Here is a 9,354-nt window from a genome sequence, read left to right as displayed (position 1 = left end):
GTAAATGTACCACATTTTCTGTATCCATTCCTCTGTTGAGGGGCATCTGGGTTCTTTCCAGCTTCTGGCTATTATAAATAAGGCTGCTATGAACATAGGGGAGCATGTGTCCTTCTTACCGGTTGGAACATCTTCTGGATATATGCCCAGGAGAGGTATTGCGGGATCCTCAGCCTGCTTTCTTAATAAAGCCAGCACTACCATCCCAGAGATGACACCACCCACAATGAGCTGGGTCCTCCCTCATCAATCACTAATTAAGAAAATGCTCTTACATGCTTGCTGCTTGCCTACAGGCCAGTTTGTTGGGGGCATTTTCTTAATTGAGGTTCCTTCTTCCAAGGTGACTGTAGCTTGCATCAGGTTGACAAAAAAAAAACAAACAAAACAACAACAACAACAACAACAACAAAACAAACAAAAAACTTAACTACCACAAGTGACCCGATTCAACATGACACATAAACACATCACTATTAAATCATAACCTTTCCTTTCGTGTTTATTCCCAAGATCTCATGCTAATTTCACAATATAAAACAGGACAATTTTAAAAGTCTCACATTCTTCAGACTTAAAAAAAAATATTCAGCTTCTTTAAGATATCCAAAGTCTCTCTAAGAATCCAAAGTCCCTAAGTGTGAGCTCTTGTAAAATGAAAAAATAAGTTGTATACTTTTTGTCCTAAGAGGGAAGAACTAAGTAGGACACAATTACAATCAAAGCAAAAGTAAACTCTGACAGTGTAAAAAGTCCAACATCTGGGTTTCACTCACAAACTCCTGGCCTTCAAAGTGCTGAGAAGTGGGCAGCTCCACTTTTGCAGCTCTGCCGTCTGTAGTACACAAATCTGGGTGGTCTCTTAGGCTCAGGCCAGCCCCACACCACACTTGTCACTGTTTTTTCATCCTATAGTCCTGGCACCTCCAATATGCTGGGTCTGCACTACAACTGATGTTTCATCTTTTTCAATGTCCTCTCCCGGCTTCTCACAATGCCAACCTCAGCTGCTCTCCATGTCCCCATCACAATGCCAAAAACAGTGCCACATAGCGAACTCTTGTGCATTACCAACCCTGGCTATCAGCTTGAGATGCAGCCTTGGAGGTTTTGGACCACAGCTTCTGTGTGCTGACGCCAAAGAAATACTTGTCACAAGATTTCACCTCAATGATGCTAGTCTCTTATTAACCACTGTTGATTCTTTAGCCCAAGCTAACCAGCATTGATTGTCCCAGGAAAGCAACATTTTCACTTTAGGGATACTGGTCTCTTGTTAATCCCAGCTGATTTTTCAGGCCCAGTTTCAGTGATAAGAAAGCAAGCTTCTCAATTCCAAATATAAGAATAGCCCGATAAAGTCTTTGCTTCCCTAGAAAACTTGACAATCCAGGTCCCTATTATCACACTGCTCTCAGCACTCTTATTTTCCATGCCCCCACAGAACAGCCCATTAGACTTTAAGCACTCAACAGCTTTTCCATTTCAAACTTCCAAAATCTTTTGCTATTTCCTCCCTGAAACAACATGGCTAGCTCTGTCGCAGCAATACCCCACGAACCTGGTAGCAATTTCTGTTCTAGTTTGCCTTCTGTTTTGGGATAAACACCATGACCAAATGCAACTTGGGAAGGGTAAGAGTTTATTTCAGCTTAAAGCTTCCAATCATGAAGGGAGGTCAGGAAAGGAACTCATACAGGGCTGGAACCTGGAGGCAGAGGCTGATGCAGAGGCCATGGAGTGCTGCTTATTGGCCTGCTCCACACAACTTGCTCAGCCGTCTTCTTTTTTTTTTTTTTTTTTTTTACTTGATCTCATGACTATCAGTCCAGGGATGGAACCACCAACAAAGGTCTGGGCTCATCCATATCAATCTTGAATCAAGAAAATGACCCATATCCCTGCTTATAGACCAACCAGATGGAGGTATTTTCTCGGTTGAGGTTCCATCTTCCCAGATGAGTCTAGTTTATGTCAAATTAATGAAAGAACTATTTATTACACCTACTAACTGGGCTCCATTTTTAAGCACTCACTCTTTATAGATAGATCACATAGCAGTAGAAATATCCATTAATCTTTGTTTATTTGAGACAGGGTCATATGACATACCATTGGCAGGCCTGAACTTACTATGTAGACAAGGCTGGCTTACAGCAACAGCTTTTTGAGACAGGGCTTTGCTATGTAGCTTAGGCTAGCCCTGAACACACTATGTAGCATGTTCTTCCTGCCTTTTTTTTAAAAAAAAATCCTTCACTTTTTTCTTTTTGTTTGAGCAGGGCTTACTCTGAAGCTCAAAGGGCCTTGAACTTAATAGTCTTGCCTCTATCTCTCTATAATTTTAAAAATTAAAATTATTTTAACTTACACATAAAAGTAAATGAAGTAAAATGCTTATTTTGCAAGTACAAAGACCTGAGTTTAATCCCCCATACCTATGTTTAAATATACAGGACACTGCCCTTCACTGGCTGCAACATTCAGGAGACTGGGCCCTGTACCTTGCCTAGACAGCACAATAGAGTTGGCCCTGATGTGAGCTAGCCCTGAGGGCATGAGAATGGGAGTGCTGGCTCTGTCTCTTACTGGCTCCTGCAGGCATTGGATGAGCTAGCCCGGGGCAGTGCTGGAGAGTTTGTCAGGTGGTGTGGGTACGAGAGAGCTGGCCATCTGACCAACTCAGCTACCACATAGTCCCGATCCATGGGTTTGAGTTGTTATCACCCCAACATCTACTCCATCTATGAACTGATGGAGCATGTGAAGGGTCTGGTGGTACCACATATCCAACACTGCAGGATCTCTATGACACAGGGCAGCAACAGGATATCTAGAGGAGTCCCAGTGAGGATCCAGTATTGATAATGTAGCAGAAGCCAGAGGTCTTGAACCAGACCAGTGACTCATTGTAGGAAACATTTTAAAGCAAAGTGTGGACAAAAGGGTATATAGTATGGGACACACTGTCACACACTACAGCTTCCTTGATGTGGATTTTTTTTCTTTTGGGTGCAGAGGGCAGGTCCGAAGGGACGGGAGATGAGTGGGATTGGGGTACATGATGTGAAATCCACAAATAGTCAATAAAAGTTAAATTAAGAAAAAAAAAGACAGAGCATGGATAGTGAGGCATTCTTGGACTGCCAAAATTGGGGATGTGGAAAGAAGTGGATTTCTGGGGCTCACTGGTCAGGCAGTCTAGCTTTTTGGTGGGTTCCATAGAGCTTGTCATTCCTATCTAATTGTGATCAGAATTCCCTATGTATTCCCTACCCTTGGATAATCATCATTTCACCCTCAAATTCACAAAACTAACAATCTAGATTCCACAACCCATGGAAACATGCCAACGTACCAAAAAACCCATAAAAGTTGTATGTACTAATGCTATCCATGTGACACATATATACGTTGTGTAAAATTTATGTGTATATATCGTGTGAGTGATATCATGTAGTATTTGCCTTTCTGTGTCTGGTATACTTCACTTAGCATTAGTGACTTCTCCCTCGATCCATTTGGTAGTGTTTGAGAGTTTGAAACATCTTTAAAGTTATTATTTTATTTTGTCTATGGATGCTTTGCTTATGTATATGACTATATGTTATATACATGCTTGGTACCTACAGATGCCAGGGAGGGTTCCAGTTCCCCTGGAACTAGAGTTACAGACAGTGAGCTGCCATGTGGATGCTGGGAATTTGACCCAGGTCCTCTGGAAGAGCAGACAGTACTCTTAGCTGCAAGTTAGCTCTCTAATCACATTTTGAAGGAGTTGAGTTTGTTGGTTGGTTTGTTTTGAAGACCAAGTTTTGTTCTACTTCAAGCTGTCTTTGAACTCCCCAGCTGTTTGCCTCCCCATTCCAAAACTGGTATTATAGGCATGAGGAATTGCACCCAGCTTAAAACCAGAATTAAACAAAAACTGTTTTATTTATTTATATTTTTTGTGATATGGTTTTGGTCTGTGGTCCAAGCTAGCTTGAGCTTCTAATATTCTAGTCACAGCCTTTTCTATGCTGGCCCATTTATGCTGTCACAAGAAACAGAATTTCCTTTCTTTTTATGGTGCATTCAGGTATCCATTCAGCAATTAGATCCTCAGCTTGTCTGTAGTTTTAGCTGCTTTTTATAGTGTTCCTCACTTTTCTTCTTTTTTAACTTGTTCAGCACACTCTTGCCCCAGAGCCTTGGTATTATGCTTCCTTTTTGCCTAGAATATTCCTCTTCAGATTGTTCAGTCTTTACAGCACTCTCTTTGAGTCTCTGTTTAATGTCACTTGATCTTTGATAGCTCTAGACTAGTACCTCTACTCAATCTCTGTTTCTCTTGCTTTCCTTGCTAACACTTCTCATAGACAAACGGATACATGTGTGCTTATGTTCCCCATGTCTTATTTTCTCTAGGAGCCTGTGAGCTCTTTGAGGATAAAGAAATGCCTGCCTGCTTTGCTGCTCATGCCTGGAATGCAGCACTCACTTGATCATTTCATAATGGGCAACCAAGAAGGACAGTAAGAAAAGTCAGAGCTCGTATCATCAAATAGTGGATCAAAGAAAAGGGGGGTAGAGAAAGATGGTGAGAGAATCTAGGGCTTTGAACTCAAGACCCAATGAGCTTGCATGGCAGCAAGGAATGTTAAGTGTTGGCTAAAGCTCACACTGGGAAGGAACGGATAGGTCAGAGCTACCTTTGAGATGTGAGAATGTGGTGTCCTAGAGAACATTAATATACCTCTGCGGGAGGCAAGAACAGCTGTCTCCATTTCAGAAATGGAGTGGCTAGGACACAGATACTAGCAGCTTCCTGGAACGCTAGGGGAAGATATACAGCTGACAGGAGCATTTCAAGGCAGCTGAAACAGTATTGCTGAGGCTTGGTTAGTGTGGGGGTGGACAGTGCTGGCTGGGCCTCAAGGTCTCTTGGGGGCTGGGGTGGTAGGGTGGAGCGACTCTGGCAGTAGCACACTGGGGCCTCTGTGTGTGTGCTGCCTCCAGCCAGCATACTTTCCACAGAGTCTGCCCAGGGACATTTCTCCAGTCTGCTTTGCTTAATTTTTTATAAATCCTTTTCGTATTTTTTTTTCTACTGAAATGAACTCACATTCTGCCTATTGCTTGGTTTTTACATTACCTGACTGACAACCTCTCAGGTCGCCCCCACACTTCATTCATATCATACCTGCGACTTGTTTGGAGACTACTTTTATTCTTGTATTTGGTTCTTTTGGTCCCCTACTTGAAAGAATCTCGATTCCTCCAAGTCTTACTAACTTGGAAATCCTGTTTTAGAGTATCACCCCTTCATTATGGTCAGGTCTTCTCCCCTATACTGACTTCACCTTAATCACCTCTTCACAACCTACCCACTCTCAAGGCAAGGCCAGGAGCCTCTTGATGGAATGGCATGGGCTTAGGACTGTAAAGATTGCTTATAGCATAGGAGCTTTCTCCTCTATCACACAGTGACAATGACTGAACAAGGGTAGGGATTCTGTTTGGCTTGGACTCCTTAATCTAACTCTGAGAGTGTCTCCACTCCAAGACAGAAGTCCCCTTTCCTTTTGCCCCCTTGACGCAGGATTTCATGTAGCCAAGGCTGGCACTGAACCTGAACACACTATATATAACTGTGGATGATAACCATGAATTTCTAATCTTCTTGCTTCCATCTCCCAAGTGCTGGTATGACAGGTGTGTGCCACAGTGACCATTTAAGTGTTACTGGGAATGGAATCCAAGATGTTTTGGTATACTAGGAAAACATTTGACTGAGCAACATCCCCAACCCCAGAAGCCTTTTCATAACTCAGACTAAGAGTTCTTTCATCTGTGTCTCTTCCCTCATTCACCATCTCATCCATCGCCTGTCATTTAACCAAACAAAACTGAAATAAAAAAAAAGACGATGCTCATTCATACTTTCACCATAAACAGGTTGTTTCTGCCACCAATGGACTCTCAAATTCCACCATCATGTTCGTGTTCCTTGTTCTAGTACAGGACCCTACTCTGCTTCCCAGCTTCTTGGCTGACTCTTCCAGCCTACCCCTGATTCATGATTGTCACTCTTTGCTTACCACATCACCATGTCTCTCTACTAAGGAGCCCAGCTCTCTCTAAAGTGTCCCTGGGGATGCTGGGGACAAATCAAAGGGGGATGAAAGACTATTAGTGTTCTATTTAGAGTTTTCCATTATTCTTTGATGACTTTACATGTATATTTCTCATAATATATATCTGTTCTATAGTATAGTATAGTATAGTGTGTGGAGGGTGGGCGCACACATGCATGCATGTGTGTGTATGTGTGTGTTCCATGTGCTCACTTTCACACTGGAATGCCCTAAAAGCCTAGTCGTTTCCTACATCCCAAGTCTCATTCAGATCTTTCTTCTGCCTGTTATACTTCCAAGACATAGAAGTGCATAAACTTTTTCCTCATGAAGGAACATGTGTGTCTTAGTTCTTTTGCCTTAATTTTCCAGGCCTGCCTCCATAGTGCTTGGCTAGTGAACATTTCATAATTGAAGCTTTAGCTTGTGTGTCATTTTTCCAAGGCTTCTGTCCACTGATGGGAGTTCAGAACTGATCACCATCTCTGGCTGGGCCTCATGATTCCTCCCTTTTTGCAATCAGTTTTCTCTTTCCTGCTGGAGTATTCTATTTAAATCAACTTGTTCCTTTGTGTGTGTGTGGTTTTTTTTTTTTTGTGTGTGTGTGTTCCCCATTAGACAGTAGACTGGGAGCAGGGACTGTGTGTAGTCCATCTTTCCACCACATCTAGCCAGCACTGTATGAATCATGCCTTTAGTATCAGGGAAAGGTTTGCTTCCCCCCCCCCCAAACACCCAATTTTTATCAAGTATTTATCATATGCCACACACAAGTGTTAGCATAGATTTCCATACATTTTAATTCATTTAATTCTTGCAAGTAGTTTCTAATTTTATCTGTATTTTACAGATGTGTAAAATAAGGCTCAGAAGTTAGGTAGCTTATCCAGAGTTGCACAGCTGGCAAAGGCAGGATTCAAAGTCAAGATGCCTGCTTTTATAATTCATCCTCTTAACTGCTCTGCACTAGTGAAAGAACAAGATTGAATGAATGTATGCACAAATGAATGAAATAGTAAGTTTTAAAGCAGACTTACATTGTGAAATTAGAGATAAAGGCAATGCGGGGTAGATTCAGGTCAAAAGTGGCTTCATGAGCTTCATCATGTGGATTGAAGAGGACAGAGGTGACCAAAGTGTGTGCATAACGAGACACCACGGTGGAACGTATGGAGTAGCTCATCATCAACAACTGAGAGAGAATACAAGAGAGGTGAGTTGGAGAGAGTCCATTTTGGGCCCAGATGGACAGGTACTTGGGATCTCAAGGTTCTGGAACTGGTTTCAGGCCACAGGAGAAGAAACTGAGGTGACTCTAGGAAAAGTGACCTTTGTCATCTGTGGACCTGCCTGAGAGTGCAGCAAGTGGAACTCAGATCTTGCTAAATGTGTGTTCTGATTTAGCAACCTTGGGGCAGGGAGAGGCTGATGTTCTCCTTGCTCCCAAGTTCCCTAAAGCTGCTGCTGCTGGTGGTGGTAGTGGTGGTCCATGCATCACTTCAGAACAAATGTAACATTTTAGAATATAATAGAATGGATGCATTCATTGGGTTCTACATTCTTACAAGGTAATGTGATATTTAGATTTTTTTCCTCTTTATGATTTCAGCTATAAGGATTGAGCCTCATATGTATAGTAATGTACTGCAATTATTGAAAGTGTCTAATGTATTAAATTCCAGTATTCCCCATATCTTACAGATGTGTTAAATGAGGCTTAGACACGAAGGTCAGCCAGCAGGAAGATAACTATCTTCTTCCCTATCTTCCCTGAATTTATTATCCTTCCATCTACTCACACATCACACACATCATGTTTGCTCAGTGTAGGGAAGTGGGACACAGCAAATCTAGAGTCAAATGGGCATGGGTTCAAGTTCTGTCTCTGCTGTCTTAACCTATGAGCCTTTGTTTCCTTCTCTCATTAATGGGAATGAGAGAGCATGGCTTACAGGGATGCTGAAAGAACCAACTGAAACAATAATGAAAACCACTGGGATAGCACTTACCATGCACTCAGCAAACAGTAACTTGGTTTTTCTAGCTCCAGCTTCTCAGCCCTGCAGAAAGACACTGAGAAACTTCTACTCCTCCCACCCCAAGGAGCTACTTTTCTCACAAACTCCAGAAATTTGTCCTCTTATGCTAGAACTGACCTTGCTGCTTGATGAGGCAGAGCCATGAGGTCCCTGGTGTGTTAGATCTAGGAGGATGGTCAGCAGAATGCTGACCCAGCTGAGGAACCTCCATTCAGACATGGTACCACTTCTGGCTGGGCCTGCTGCTCTCATCCAGAATGTCTGAACCTGATCTGCAAGTCTTCCCTCTTTTAAACTTCCAGGTATTCCTTCTCCTGGGAGGGAGGGACCATGCTGAAGGGTGTGGAAGTCTCTGAATGTGGCATTGAGGCCCACACAAACCAGGATTGTCCAAGAGCTAAGGCTGGCATCTTGCCTGGAGACGGGCCAGTTCTGTGCCTCCTTTTTCCCTTTCATCCAGCTGTAAGATGAATGGAAACTAAACATAGCAGAGTGCTGGGTCTGTCTGTTTGCTATGTTGGCTCAGGGTGGGGTTTTTCTTTCCTATAAACATCCACTGAAGCTCAATAACTGGAGCCAGGGAAAGGTCACTCAGCACTGATCATCTTAAAAAGGTAGCAGACTTTGAAAGAGGGTTAGAGAGGCAAGTACTCATTGTTGATCTTTTCTGTTGCTGACTTCAGTCTTGACACAGGGGGACTATAATGACGCAGAGATCCCACAGACATGAGATTTCCAACCTAAAGAATAATCAGAGGTCAAGGTGGGCTGTGGTAGGGATGAAAAAGAGTACAATTTAGTCATTTAAAATATAGTCTCGGGACTGAGAACATCTGGGTTTGAATTGTAGTTCTGTAGCTTACTGAATGCATGATATTCAGCGAGGAGACTAACAACTCTGCAGCCTCAGTTCTTCATGTGAAATGAAGAGAACTAGAATTTCATAAAAATAGTAACACTAAACTTGTACTTTTGGAATTCTTGACATCTGGTAAATATTCAATAAATACATGCCAGTATTTATAATCCTGTTCTTGGGAGACTGGTGCAGAAGGACTATGAATCTGATGCCACCCTATGTTGCATGGTGAGCTCCATGCCAAGTTGGCCTTTGCAGAGAGATCCTGCCTCAAAAACAACAGCAAAAGAGCATGGGGAGTCCTCTTTTCCACTGTAGACATGAAAGGGACAGAAAG

General features: G+C 42.6%; 1 protein-coding gene across 1 annotated transcript in view; it reads right to left on the bottom strand.

Moving 5' to 3' along the window:
• Positions 1 to 8,410, bottom strand: part of Itih6 (inter-alpha-trypsin inhibitor heavy chain family member 6) — a 30,210-nt gene extending 21,800 nt beyond the window's left edge. Inside the window, 2 exon segments of the mRNA XM_021152768.1 lie at positions 7,157 to 7,311; positions 8,276 to 8,410. Of these exon segments, the coding sequence (XP_021008427.1) occupies positions 7,157 to 7,311; positions 8,276 to 8,410 (290 nt within the window).
• Positions 8,411 to 9,354: the final 944 nt, after the last annotated feature.

Source organism: Mus caroli, chromosome X, assembly GCF_900094665.2.
Source record: "Mus caroli chromosome X, CAROLI_EIJ_v1.1, whole genome shotgun sequence".
In the NCBI taxonomy this organism is placed as follows: Eukaryota; Metazoa; Chordata; class Mammalia; order Rodentia; family Muridae; genus Mus; species Mus caroli.
Note: the sequence above shows the minus strand (reverse complement) of the source record. Positions and strands in the feature narration are given on the sequence as shown.